Source organism: Entelurus aequoreus, linkage group LG01 (genome assembly GCF_033978785.1).
Source record: "Entelurus aequoreus isolate RoL-2023_Sb linkage group LG01, RoL_Eaeq_v1.1, whole genome shotgun sequence".
Lineage (NCBI taxonomy): Eukaryota > Metazoa > Chordata > Actinopteri > Syngnathiformes > Syngnathidae > Entelurus > Entelurus aequoreus.
This window is the reverse complement of record NC_084731.1, coordinates 2,664,825-2,679,759: the sequence shown is the minus strand read 5'-3', so window position 1 is coordinate 2,679,759 and position 14,935 is coordinate 2,664,825. Positions and strand designations below refer to the sequence as shown.

At 40.4% G+C, this 14,935-nt stretch overlaps 1 protein-coding gene across 7 annotated transcripts in view; it reads left to right on the top strand.

Annotated features, from left to right (window-relative positions):
- LOC133646939 (MAGUK p55 subfamily member 4-like) overlaps nt 1–14,935 on the top strand; it is a 31,956-nt gene that overhangs the window by 14,019 nt on the left and 3,002 nt on the right. For 3 of the 7 annotated variants that reach the window (XM_062042907.1, XM_062042899.1, XM_062042891.1), the window contains 14 exons: nt 187–268; nt 1,263–1,348; nt 1,600–1,674; nt 1,734–1,930; nt 1,999–2,057; nt 2,134–2,151; nt 2,230–2,271; nt 3,659–3,679; nt 4,904–4,918; nt 9,259–9,300; nt 9,380–9,550; nt 10,572–10,652; nt 10,729–10,822; nt 13,280–13,388. In XM_062042907.1, coding sequence (XP_061898891.1) covers nt 187–268; nt 1,263–1,348; nt 1,600–1,674; nt 1,734–1,930; nt 1,999–2,057; nt 2,134–2,151; nt 2,230–2,271; nt 3,659–3,679; nt 4,904–4,918; nt 9,259–9,300; nt 9,380–9,550; nt 10,572–10,652; nt 10,729–10,822; nt 13,280–13,388 — 1,092 coding nt within the window. Of the gene's footprint in view, nt 1–186; nt 269–1,262; nt 1,349–1,599; nt 1,675–1,733; nt 1,931–1,998; nt 2,058–2,133; nt 2,152–2,229; nt 2,272–3,658; nt 3,680–4,903; nt 4,919–9,258; nt 9,301–9,379; nt 9,551–10,571; nt 10,653–10,728; nt 10,823–13,279; nt 13,389–14,935 lie in introns of those variants that run through there. The other 4 variants (XM_062042917.1, XM_062042934.1, XM_062042925.1 and 1 more) reach the window with 4 other exon arrangements.

The window sequence follows — 14,935 nt, the reverse complement described above, 5'->3', positions numbered from 1 at the left end:
TTATGTCTATTTCATTCTCCGTGTCCATCTCCACCATTAATGACAGTTTCCTGCATTTCCACTTCCGCTCTGCTTGATGTTCATTCATATTTATTTCCTTCCATTCCCTTGCAGTCAGTCTGCAGTCCTGCATCAGACCTGCCATTGTGCCTCCATCACACCTCTAATCACCCCTTTCTGTCTTAGGGGGCAACGATAAAGAGAAATGACATCACTGGGGAGATTTTTGTGGCTCGGGTGATTCACGGAGGTCTGGCCGACCGCAGTGGTGAGTTTTTCATGTTTTTCATGCAGGTGAAAGGTTTTACTAATTATTAGGGGTGTAACGGTACGTGTATTTGTATTGAACCGTTTCGGTACAGGGGTTCCGGTTCGGTTCGGAGGTGTACCGAACGAGTTTCCACACGGACATATTAAGTAGCGTACCACACGTTGTGTAAACAATGCACACCGAGGCACAACACACGGCATGCTAGCAGCTAACGGGCTACGATAGACTGACCATACGTCCTCTTTTCACCGGACATGTCCTCTTTTGCGGAGCTGTCAGGGCGGAGCTTCTTAAATGCCTCAAATGTCCGGCATTTTGAGTTAGGATTGCGTGTATTTTCAATGTACGTTCAGGGTTAAGAAGGGGTTAAAAACAAAACAAATTGTGCGCAGCAGCATTGGTGAGGGAGGGGCAGAGACAGAGAGAGAGAGAGAGAGTTATGATAAACGCGCCAGGCTCTGCTTTTTATCCATAGATTTATCACATTTAATTTTTTATTATCTATAGCAGGGGTGTCAAAAGTGTGCCCCGGAGGCCATATGCGGCCCACAGCTAATGTTTTAAAGGCCCACGGCACATTCTAAAAATACTATTAAAATAAACAAAAATATAACAAAAGTGAAATAAAAAAGCTTGAAGGTTAAATGTAATTTAGAAAAAGTTGCAATGTTGACTAATAAAACAAAGCTGTTTTTTTTTTCTTTCAAACTGTCATTGCTCAAAACATAATAATGAATCAAAATCAATGTTATTATGAATTATTGACCTATCCAAGGTTCCCATTACTTCACATCCAATATTCCACTAAGAAAAATATTTTTGGTTGAAGATTTTGCAAATTTGGTTAGTAAATAGCCCCAAAATTTATATTTTGTTGTTTTCTTACTGTAACGAAAATGAACCGAACCGTGACCTCTAAACCGAGGCACGTACCGAACCGAAATTTTTGTGTACCGTTACACCCCTATTAATTATTGATTTTTGCCGGCAGGTCTGCTCCACTCGGGAGACCGGATCATAGAGGTGAATGGGTTTCCAGTGGATGGCTTGGAGCCAGAACAAGTCATTCAACTTGTGGTATGTTGTTGCCTTTAAGGAATGTAAACAATTGATTTAGAGTGTTTAATGCCAGTTCACAACAGAAGTGCTCTTAGTGCACTTTCGTGTATTGAGCATTGATCGGTCGGATTGTGAAGGAGAAACAATTGAGCGATGACAAAACAATGTGTGTAAAACTAGCTGTATGGTTAACAGTGATATTAGTACTGTATCACCGGTACCAACATCACTTTGAGGATGAGCTTCTTAATTCTTGTGACTCCCACCAGCAGGCGGGAGCGCACGGCACCATCATGTTCAAAGTGGTTCCCATCACCGACAGGCCGATTCACAACCACACCATGGTAAGTCGTGCTCTTTTCCTACTCTCGTTATCCTCCTGACTCATCTGGTCACGCATCAGCTGCACGTGCGAGCTATGGTGGACTACAGCCCGCAGCAGGACCCCACCATCCCCTGTGCAGACGCTGGCATGCGCTTCAAGAAAGGTGACATCCTGGAGATCGTAGACCAGACCGACGCCCTCTGGTGGCAGGCTAATAAACTGCCCAACAGCACCGCCTGCGCGGGCCTTATTCCCTCCAGCAACTTGCTGAAACGGTCAGTTGAGCTCTGTGCCGCCAACACCAGTAAATGAAGTCATTGTGACTTTCACGTGGATGTTGCAGGAAGCAAAGAGACTTCCTGTGGTCTCAGCCTTACCAAGCGCACGCCTGCATACACACACGTGAGCTCAATCAGTAGCACTTTCATTTCATGTGCCCACATATTAAATGCACGTCTCTCTTTGTCGCTTGCTGAAGTGAGCACTGTGGAGGAAGGTACGGCTCATTTCACCTTTTACCTCAGGGGGCTTTTCACATGGACTGAATTTGTTCATTTCAATTTCCTTCCCACAGAGGAGGACCTAAACGCCATTGATGAGAATTGTGTCGAAGCAGGTAACTCTTCTCCCAGAGCTTAAAGGCCTACTGAAATGACATTTTTTTATTTAAACGGGAATAGCAGATCCATTCTATGTGTCATACTTGATCATTTCGCGATATTGCCATATTTTTGCTGAAAGGATTTAGTAGAGAAAATCGACGATAAAGTTTGCAACTTTTGCTCGCTGATAAAAAAAAGCCTTGCCTGTAGCGGAAGTAGCGTGACGTCACAGGAGCTAGTATTCCTCACCATTCCCCGTTGTTTACAATGGAGCGAGAGAGATTCGGAGTGACAAAGCGACGATTACCCCGTTAATTTGAGCGAGGATGAAAGATTCGTAGATGAGGAACATTACAGTGAAGGACTTGAGAGGCAGGGATGGACGAATCTTTTTTCGCTCTGACCGTAACTTAGGTACAAGCTGGCTCATTGGATTCCACACTCTCTCCTTTTTCTATTGTGGATCACGGATTTGTATTTTAAACCACCTGGGATACTATATCCTCTTGAAAATGAGAGTCGAGCACGCGAAATGGACATTCACAGTGACTTTTATCTCCACGACAATACATCGGCGACACACTTAGCTACTGAGCTAACGTGATAGCATCGTTCTCAAATGAAGATAGAAACAAAATAAATAAACCCCTGACTGGAAGGATAGACAAAAGATCAACAATACTATTAAACCATGTACATGTAACTATACGGTTAAAAATTCCAAGGCTTAACAATGCTGTTGCTAAGGACGCTAAGGCTAATTTAGCAACTTAGCAACCGGACCTCACAGAACTATGATAAAAACATTAGCGCTCCACCTACGCCAGCCAGCCCTCATCTGCTCATCAACAGCCGTGCTCACCTGCGTTCCAGCGATCGACGGCGCGACGAAGGACTTCATCCGTGGGTTTGGCGGCAAGCATCGGCTAGGCGTAGTAAGTAGTCCTTGTTGTGTTGCTGTAAGTATTGTACTTAGCCGCTAAGACACCGATCGATCCCACCTACAACGTTCTTCTTTGCAGCCTCCATTGTTCATTAAACAAATTGCAAAAGATTCACCAACACAGATGTCAAGAATACTGTGGGATTTTGTCGAAGAAAACAAGAGGTTTTTATATCGGGTCCGATGGGGTCCAACCACTTCCGTGGATTTTGTGACGTCACGTGCATAAATCATATCCAAAGGAGTTTTTCAACCGGAAGTGTGGCGGGAAATGTAAAATGTCACTTTATAAGTTAACCCGGCCGTATTGGCATGTGTTGCAATGTTAAGATTTCATCATTGATATATAAACTATCAGACTGCGTGGTCGCTAGTAGTGGCTTTCAGTAGGACTTTAATCATGATGTAAAAAAAACACATTTCTCAATAACTCCACACTTGTTTTCTCTCTCCGCCAGATGAGGAAGCTTTTGAATCTGGTAGGTAAGTCTTTGTTAGATGAATATTAGAGATGTCCAATAAATGCTTTAAAATGTAATATCGGAAATTATCGGTATCGTTTTTTTTAATTATCGGTATCGGTTTTTTATTTTTTTTATTTTTAATTAAATCAATATAAAAAACACAAGATACACTTACAATGAGTGCACCAACCCAAGAAACCTCCCTCCCCCATTTACACTCATTCACACAAAAGAGTTGTTTTTTTCTGTTATTAATATTTCTGGTTCCTACATTATATATCAATACAGTCTGCAAGGGATACAGTCCGTAAGCACACATGATTGTGCGTGCTGCTGCTCCACTAATAGTACCGTATTTTTCGGACTATAAGTCGCAGTTTTTTTCATAGTTTGGGTGCGACTTATACTCAGGAGCGACTTATGTGTGAAATGCTTAACACATTAGCGTAAAATATCCAATAATATTATTGATGTCATTCACGTAAGAGACTAGACGTATAAGATTTCATGGGATTTAGCGATTAGGAGTGACAGATTGTTTGGTAAACGTATAGCATGTTCTATATGTTATAGTTATTTGAATGACTCTTACCATAATATGTTACGTTAACATAGCAGTTGGTTATTTATGCCTCATATAACGTACACTTATTCAGCCTGTTGTTCACTATTCTTTAGACATTTTAAATTGCCTTTCAAATGTCTATTCTTGCTGTTGGCTTTTATCAAATAAATTTCCCCCCAAAAATGCGACTTATAAATGTTGTTTTCCTTCTTTATTATGCATTTTCGGCCGGAGCGACTTATACTCCGAAAAATACAGTACTAACCTTTAACAGTTAATTTTACTCATTTTCATTAATTACTAGTTTCTATGTAACTGTTTTTATATTGTTTTACTTTCTTTTTTATTCAAGAAAATGTTTTTAATTTATTTATCTTATTTTACTTAATTAATTTTTTTTAAAAGGACCTTATCTTCACCATACCTGGTTGTCCAAATTAGGCATAATAATGTGATAATTCCACGACTGTATATATCGGTATCGGTTGATATCGGTATCGGTAATTAATAGTTGGAAAATATCGGATATCGGCAAAAAAGCCATTATCGGACATCCCTAATGAATATGCTTTGCCTTGTACGCCCTAGCTTCCTTGTAATATAGATATGTTTATGTTAGCATTTTTTTTGTATAATTTGCTTCTTTTGATCTGCTTTTTGATGCGGCACGTCAGAGGAACTCAGAGACGGTGAGAGGTTAAACATTGGATCATTTATTCAACAACATTGCATTTTTCTCTTTTAAAGTTAGACATGATAAGAAGATTTATAATAATAATAATAATACCTGGGATTTATATAGCGCTTTTCTAAGTACCCAAAGTCGCTTTACATGTTAAAAACCCATCATTAATTCACACCTGGTGGTGGTAAGCTACTTTCGTAGCCACAGCTGCCCTGGGGTAGACTGACGAAATGTACCTTTCGAGTAGAGCAGGCCTGGGCAATTATTTTGACTCGGGGGCCACATTTAGAGAGAAAAATGTGTCTGGGGGCCGGTATATCTTTTTTTTTTTTTTTTTTTTTGAAGACAGAGGGGGGAATTGTGGGGACAAGAGGGGGATTAGACAGAGAGACAAAAACAACAACAGCAAACACAACAACAACAGAGCAACATCAGCAAATACGACATGTACAAATATGATGGTAAAAGTAATAGCAAATAAGCAGTTAGCGAAAATTTAAAAAAAAATACAGAAATGACAATGAGCATTATTACACTAAAAATGGAGCAATATGAATACCAATAGAAATAGTGCTATTGATAATAAACAATACCAGTACTTTACCTTTATTATCAACAATTTACCTTTATTATCAACAATCGGTATATCTATTTTAGGAACACTAATACAAAACCTCACAATAATGTCTGATTGAATGCTAAAAACGTTATGACAGACCGCCTTAAAAAACGTAATGGAATTTCACATGTTTCTATGAACGATAAAACATTGAATATTGACAAAATATAAATGTCACACCCCCTTTCGATCGACATATTTTACAATCAAGTGAAACGCGACAAAAATGCAACAAACATTGAAATATGAACGCGAAGGCTACAAAATAAACCCACCTACAATCTGATACATCTGATATTTGCTGAATTCCCCCCAGGGATCAATAAAGTACTTTCTATTCTATTCTATTATATTCTATATATCACTAAGCTTTAGAACTTTGTCATAAAAAATCTCCTTCCGCGTCTGTGGAAACGCTTCCCGCCCACACTGCTTGGTGCCTCGTCTGAGCTGCTGTGACGTAGATGACCATAGTAACTAATTAGATTACCATAGTAACTAATTAGATGACCATAGTAACAAATTACATGACCATAGTAACTGGTGTATCATCCATAAGCGCAGATTCCAACCATTGAAATACTTAGTATAGTTCAAGACGTACGGTCATTAGAAAACATGACTGTACATCATAATGGCAGCTACACTTTCCATCTTAAACATCTAAAAAAATTATTTGAGAATGTCCGGCGGGCCAGATTGAAAAGCTCAACGGGCCGCATGTGGCCCCCGGGCCTTAATTTGCCCAGGTCTGGATTATGACCTGCACCATTTTGAGTGCAAATGTGCATTCACATTGATAAAGTAAGGCAACATGCAGGCCGCTGTCAGTACTCCATACTTGCCAACCCTCACGATTTTCCCGGGAGACTCCCGAATTTCAGTGCCCCTCCCGAAAGTCTCCCGGGGCAACCATTTTCCCGAATTTCTCCCGATTTCCACCCGGACAACAATATTGGGGGCGTGCCTTAAAGGCACTGCCTTTAGCGTCCTCTACAACCTGTCGTCGCGTCCGCTTTTCCTCCATACAAACATGTGGCGGCCCAGTCACATTATATATGCGGCTTTTGCACACACATGAGTGAATGCAAGACATACTTGATCAACAGCCATACAGGTCACACTGAGGGTGGCCGTATAAACAACTTTAACACTGTAGCACACTGTGAACCTACACCAAACAAGAATGACAAACACATTTCGGGAGAACATCCGCACCGTAACACAACATAAACACAACAGAACAAATACCCAGAACTAGGGATGTCCGATAATGGCTTTTTGCCGATATCCGATATGCCGATATTGTCCAACTCTTTAATTACCGATACCGATATCAACCGATATATACAGTCGTGGAATTAACACATTATTATGCCTAATTTGGACAACCAGGTATGGTGAAGATAAGGTACTTTTTAAAAAAATGAATCAAATAAAATAAGATAAATAAATTAAAAACATTTTCTTGAATAAAAAAGAAAGTAAAACAATATAAAAACAGTTACATAGAAACTAGTAATTAATGAAAATTTGTAAAATTAACTGTTAAAGGTTAGTACTATTAGTGGAGCAGCAGCACGCACAATCATGTGTGCTTACGGACTGTATCCCTTGCAGACTGTATTGATATATATTGATATATAATGTAGGAAGCAGAATATTAATAACAGAAAGAAACAACCCTTTTGTGTGAATGAGTGTAAATGGGGGAGGGAGGTTTTTTGGGTTGGTGCACTAATTGTAAGTGTATCTTGTGTTTTTTATGTGGATTTAATAAAAAAAACAAAAACAAAAAAAAAACGATACTGATAATAAAAAAACCGATAATTTCCAATATTACATTTTAACGCATTTATCGGCCGATAATATCGGCAGACCGATATTATCGGACATCTCTACCCAGAACCCCTTGCGGCACTAACTCTTCCGGGACGCTACAATATACACCAACCCCCCCCTCCCCCCCCCCCCACCTAAACCCCCCCCCCCCCCCCCCATCTCCCGAATTCAGAGGTCTCAAGGTTGGCAAGTATGCAGTACTCGGAAACTGTGAGCATGCAGTATCGCACTTTCGCCACCCACACGAGTCGCCATCTTGGCTATGTGGTGGAATGCGGGCGACTAACTCAAGTGGTGACAATTCATAATTAAAACGGTGCCAAAATCTTTGCGCGTAAAAATTACACGATATGCATTGCCTGTCTGCTCGCACACACATTCATTTTGTGTGCGCGTGGATTACAAACCCCGTTTCCATATGAGTTGGGAAATTGTGTTAGATGTAAATATAAACGGAATGCACTACTAGGGATGATGTTTGATAAGAAATTATCGAGTTCGAGCCTATTATCGAATCCTCTTATCGAACCGATTCCTTATCGATTCTCTTATCGAGTCCAGATAGGTTGTTGTATATGGAAAAAAACACACAATATTTGGTTTAACAAAAGCTCACTTTTATTATATAATAAAAAAATAAAATCCAATAAATAAATAAATATTGACTGTTACCCACCTAAAAAAATAAAATAAATAAATATTGACTGTTGTTACCCAAAGTATATTAAGTGGGATTTTTCAGAGAAACAAATATATACAGTAACACAAAAACAAGCTGTCTCTGTGATCACTATAGGTGTATAAATAATAATATAGTGTTAAATAAAATCAGTCCCTTGGGCACAAAACTGAAAATAATACAGCTCTCCAAAAAGTGCACTTCTGCTGCTATTGGAACATAACTGTTTGTTATGATGCTTTGACATTTTTGCACTTTATTTCTTTATTGAAAGAAAATTATATGAAGAGAAAAGTTGTTTGCAAATGTGGTTACAATGCTAAAAAATGAAAAGTTAAAGATAAAAAAAAAAAAACACTTTATTGAGTTAACATTATTTCTTTATGGGGGAAAAATGTTATGAGCTAGAGAATATAACAACTACACTACCCAGCATGCAACGGGAGTTACGAGCATGCGCGGTAGCCCCGAAAAGTGTTGCATGTTGCCACGCTGTGAAAGTAAACGTCAAGAACTCAGGTAACACGCCTCGTCTGCATTATTTATAATTAGACAGACAACACATCTACAGTGTGATTTTGTTTTGTTTACAAGGAAAGAAAAACAAAAGTTAAAAAAGGGAGATATGTTGTATATATATGTATGTGCTGCGGTTGTTTTAAGAACGTTGCGACAGCTGCCGTAAAGGAGGTGCGTTGCTAGCCTGGTTGCTATGTTTCCGGTTGGTCGTAAAAGTGTTCTTCATGTGTTTTACCCTGCTCAAATCTCTCAGTAAAGTTATTCGATGGATTATAGCTTTTGTTTTGAACTTTATTACACCTTGGAGCGCTTTTTCCCGTCCATTGTTTTCCTGCTTTCGCTATCTGCGCCTAATGACTGAGCTACGCGACGTCATTTCTTGTGATGTCCCACGGAGCATTTCTGGTCGGGACGGGATCCGAATAAAGAATCAACTCTTTTCCTTTACTATAGTGGTCTCGATAACGGGTACCGGTTCTCAAAAAGGGATTCGAGTCCGAGGACTCGGTTCTTTTCTTATCAAACAACCGGGAAAACCGGTTTCGAGTATCATCCCTACACTGTACTATCAAAGTGTGCGCACTCACAGACTAAGTACACAGTATACACTTACTTCTATTATTGGAGTATACTGAAGGGAATGATTTGTGTTTTTTGTCTCCCGTTTGTTTTCCTATCAATTCAGAGGGTGATGACTTAAGCAGCAACTTTGTGGGCGTGTACTTAGGTGTGTCTTCAAACTCTCACGTGGACTGAAACATTATTATTTACAAGGTGTAGATAGCTTAACATGTTTTTTTTCTCAGCTGGATTCAGGCACAGCTTGCGTCTCTGTCGCAGGCGGCGCAGCACCGCCCTAACGTCCTGCCCCGCCCACTGTCCTAATAGCTGCAACAGCGCCCTCATCTGCACCTATGAAGAGGTGGTGCGCTACCAGCGCAGCAGAAATGATGTGCACCGTCTCATCGCCCTCCTAGGTACATATTATTCCTTCTTACTGTTGCGTTGACCAGCATTCCTCCAATGGGGAATTCAAATTGCTAGTCTCTCCCAGATTCTTTTTATGGCAATAAGCTGATGTTTATATTCAATCAACAGGCAGCAGTTGGTATTTTGTGGTTTATTCTCCAAGCTTAGAGGACAAACTGAGACCAATCCAGCACACCAGCGTTCCCCAGCCCGGTCCAGATCGGTCTCCCCTCAAACCCCCGGAAGTCCCGTGATCTTCCCTCTGTCCCTCGCCCCCACTCGCTTTGTTTAGACTACTCCGAGTTATCTCTACTCTGACACATTCCAATCTAGAAGGCCAACACCTTACTATGAGACACTAAAGAAGGAAGAATACTAGCTATTCTTTATATGACTATAGGAGTTTAGAAAGAAGTAACACTTAAATATGGATATGATTCTGATCTGCTTCCAACATTACCTACACTACCGTTCAAAAGTTTGGGGTCACATTGGAATGTCCTTATTTTTGAAGGAAAAGCACTGTACTTTTCAATGAAGATAACTTTAAACTAGTCTTAACTTTAAAGAAATACACTCTATACATTGCTAATGTGGTAAATGACTATTCTAGCTGCAAATGTCTGGTTTTTGGTGCAATATCTACATAGGTGTATAGAGGCCCATTTCCAGCAACTATCACTCCAGTATTCTAAAGGTACAATGTGTTTGCTCATTGGCTCAGAAGGCTAATTGATGATTAGAAAACCCTTGTGCAATCATGTTCACACATCTGAAAACACTTTAGCTCGTTACAGAAGCTACAAAACTGACCTTCCTTTGAGCACATTGAGTTTCTGGAGCATCACATTTGTGGGGTCAACTAAACACTCAAAATGGCCAGAAAAAGAAAACTTTCATCTGAAACTCGACAGTCTATTCTTGTTCTTAGAAATGAAGGCTATTCCACAAAATTGTTTGGGTGACCCCAAACTTTTGAACGGTAGTGTACATACCTTTGGAGAATACACTTTTGTCCGTCTGCTGCAGGTCCATCAGGTGTGGGAGTCAATGAACTGCGCAGGTGCCTGATTGAAATGAATCCCAACACATTCCAAGGCGCAATACCTCGTATGTGACGTAGCTCTTGATTAGCGTGACTCAAAGACGAACTCAAACGGCAAACATGTCTCTTCTTCTCTCTCAGACACAACAAGAGCACCCAAAGGATACGAGGAGTTGGGCAGAGAATATCACTTCACCAGCCGAGAGGAATTTGACAACATGGTGTACAAAAACAGGTGTGACCTTCTCATTTCGCCCTGTTAATAACTAGAAATATAGAGGTATGCTCGTAGGTAAGCCAAAGGTAAGGTAGAATTGGTGGATATCCTACTGCAAAAACAATACCATTTGCTGCAGTATGCCTGAGAAAAAGAGAAGAGTACATGCACAGTATGGACACATATCACCTTTCACGCTATCAAGTCAAGTCAAGTCAACTTTATTTATATAGCACATTTTCAACAACTTTTTAGATTGAACCAAAGTGCTTTACAGGTTAAAAAAAAAGCATGGAGCAAACAAAAAAAAAAAAAAAGGATATAAACAATGAATGTGCTAAACAAGATAGTGCAAATGCAATACGGTAAAAGGGGTCGAATAAAAAGTTTAAACATTTGCAGAATAAAAATAATAATAATAAAAGTGCGACAAATTGAAAAATACAACTAAAGCGAAGGGGTGGGAGGGGGGGGGGACTAGAAATGGTGGCCTAGTGGGCGGACTCAGCTCGGGTCAAAGGCCAGCGAGAAGAGGTAGGTCTTAAGGAGGGTTTTGAAGACCCCCAGGCTACGCTATGGAGAACAAGACAAAGTGTAAACCATGCCGAGATCGTCAGTGCTAAAACAACTGAATTGATGTGGCTTTTGCAGGGGAGTCACCCTGACAATATTAATAATATAACGTATTTTACGGACCATAGGGCGCACCGGATTATAAGGCGCACTCCCCATGAATGGTCTATTTTCGATCTTTTTTCATATATAAGGCACACCGGATTATAAGGCGCATTATAGGACTCATATTAGTTTTTTTAAATTAAAAACACTTCCTGGTGGTCTACATTAGTGTTTTCCGCGAGATACAGTCTGGTGTGCCGTGGGAGATCTAATTTCACCTATTTGGGTTCAAAATATTTTTTGCAAAGCAGTAATTATAGTCTGCAAATGATGTGTTGTTGTTGAGTGTCGGTGCTGTCTAGAGAGTAACCGTGTAATACTCTTCCATATCAGTAGGTGGCAGCCGGTAGCTAATTGCTTTGTAGATGTCGGAAACAGCGGGAGGCAGTGTGCAGGTAAAATTATGTCTAATGCTTAAACCAAAAATAAACAAAAGGTGAGTGCCCCTAAGAAAAGGCATTGAAGCTTAGGGAAGGCTATGCAGAACGAAACTGAAACTGAACTGGCTACAAAGTAAACAAAAACAGAATGCTGGACGACAGCAAAGACTTACTGTGCAGCAAAGACGGCGTCCACAATGTACATCCGAACATGACATGACGGTCAAGAATGTCCCCACAAAGAAGGATAAAAACAACTGAAATATTCTGGATTGCTAAAACAAAGTAGATGCGGGAAATATCACTCAAAGGAAGACATGAAACTGCTGCAGGAAAATACTAAAAAAAGAGAAAACACCACCAAAATAGGAGCGCAAGACAAGAAGTAAAACACTACAAACAGGAAAACAGCAAAACAGTCCAAATAAGTCAGGGTGTGATGTGACAGGTGGTGACAGTACACCTACTTTGAGACAAGAGCTATAGTGATGCATGCTTGGTTATGCTTTAAAGTCATATCCAACAATTGCGACAACGACTTTTTACTTTCAACTGAGTTTCGTTTTTTAATGATTTCTGCTGGTGGTGTGCCTCCGCATTTTGTGCCTTGGCTCAAAAAAGGTTGAAAAACACTGCACTACATAACATGTGATGCTGGTTCTTTGCTCAAAATGTGGCATAGATGATGTTTTACACATCATCTTCAAGTCGCTTTCTGACAGTCGCTTCAGGATGCACCGTTTTGTGGGCGCTCTTATTTACGTGCCTCCACTTGGACAGCGTCTTCGCCCCGTCATCTTTGTTGTTGCGGTGTAGCGTGCAAGGACGGGAGTGGAGGAAGTGTCAAAAGATGGCGCTAACTGTTTTAATGACATTCACACTTTACTTCAATCAACAACGGAGCAAGCATCTCCTCATCCGTGGCTCACTAGTGCAACAACAACACCCGAAATGTGTCCAGTGAAAAACCGTCCGACCGAAACTCTCTAATAACTAAAGTTCCTTGGGTGAATAATGTAAAGTCGCTACACCGGTATGTTTTAGTGCTTTCATGGTGAGTTTACTGACAGATATAAGTAAGAACTTTACACTACTTTATATTAGAAATGGCAACAGTGGAGGATGAATGTCACATAACAAGAAGATAGAGACAAAGAAGAAGCTTACCGACTACAAAGGCGGACGCGTGCAATTTTTCAGGATTTATGCAGATCCCAAATACAGATCAGCAGGTACCAGAAGGTAAGAAATGTCGCTTTTGCATAATATTGCGAAACAAAACGGCAGATAATATGTCTTACCTTATACACACACCATAATAATACTCCTATGTTAAATGCGCCGACAATCCATCAAGCGGTGGCGGCAACTCATTTTGACAGCAAGTGTTGTTGTTGTCGCCCACAATGACGTGCAGGTTCCTGGAGTACGGCGGGTATAAAGGCAATCTATACGGCACGAGCAGGGAAGCAGTGAAGGAAGTTTTAAACAGCGGGAAGATCTGTGTGATTGACATTGAACCAAATGTGAGTACAGAACCCAGAAGCAGTGAAGTTGTCACATTGTGTAAATGGTAAATAACAATAGAATACAACAAATCCTTTTCAACTTATATTCAATTGAATAGACTGCAAAGACAAGATATTTCATGTTCACACTGAGAAACTTTGTTATTTTTTGCAAATAATCATGAACTTAGAATTTAATGGCAGCAAAACATTGCAAAAAAGTTGTCACAGGGGCATTTTTACCAGTGTGTTACATGGCCTTTCCTTTTAACAACACTCAGTGAAGGTTTGGGAACTGAGGAGACACATTTTTGAACCATTTCAGGTTGAATTCTTTCCAATTCTTGCTTGATGTACAGCTTAAGTTGTCCAACAGTCTCCCTTCTCATACTTTAGCCTTCACACATTTTCAATGTCTGGACTACAGGCAGGCCAGTCTAGTACCAGCACTCTTTTACTATGAAGCCACGTTGATGTAACACGTGTCTTGGCATTGTCTTGCTGAAATAAGCAGGGGCGTCCGTGATAACATCGCTTGGATGGCAACGTATGTTACTCCAAAAGCTGTATGTACCTTTCAGCATTAATGGTGCCTTCACAGATGTGTAAGTTACCCATGTCTTGGGCACTAATACACCCCCATACCATCACACATGCTGCCTTTTACACTTTCACCCTAGAACAATCCGGATGGTTCTTTTCCTCTTTGGTCCGGAGGACACGACGTCCACAGTTTCCAAAAACAATTTGAAATGTGGACTCGTCAGACCACAGAACACTTTTCCACTTTGCATCAGTCCATCTTAGATGAGCTCTGGCCCAGCGAAGCCGGCAGCGTTTCTGGGTGTTGTTGATAAATGGCTTTGGCTTTGGCATAGTAGAGTTTTAACTTGCACTTACAGATGTAGCGACCAACTGTAGTTACTGACAGTGGGTTTTCTGAAGTGTTCCTGAGCCCATGTGGTGATATCCCTTACACACTGATGTCGCTTTTTGATGGAGTACCGCCTGAGGGATGGAAGGTCTGTAGTATCATGGCTTACCTGCAGTGATTTCTCCAGATTCTCTGAACCTTTTGATGATATTACGGAGCGTAGATGGTGAAATCCCTAAATTCCTTGTTGAGAAATGTTGTCCTTCAACAATTAGCTCAGGCATTTGTTGACAAAGTGGTGACCCTCGCCCCCGTCCTTGTTTGTGAATGACTGAGCATTTCATGGAAGCTGCCTTTATACCCAATCATGGCACCCACCCGTTCCCAATTAGCCTGTTCACCTGTGGGATGTTCCAAATAAGAGCATTCCTCAACTTCCTCAGTATTTTTTGCCACTTGTGCCAGCTTTTTTGAAACATGTTGCAGGCATCAACTTCCAAATGAGCTAATATTTGCAAAAAAGAACAAAGTTTTCCAGTTGGAACGTTAAATATCTTGTCTTTGCAGTCTATTCAATTGAATATAAGTTGGAAAGGATTTGTTGTATTCTCTTGTTATTGACTATTTACACAACGTGACAACTTCACTGCTTCTGGGGGTTTGTAGATAGACGTACTTTACAAAATGATGG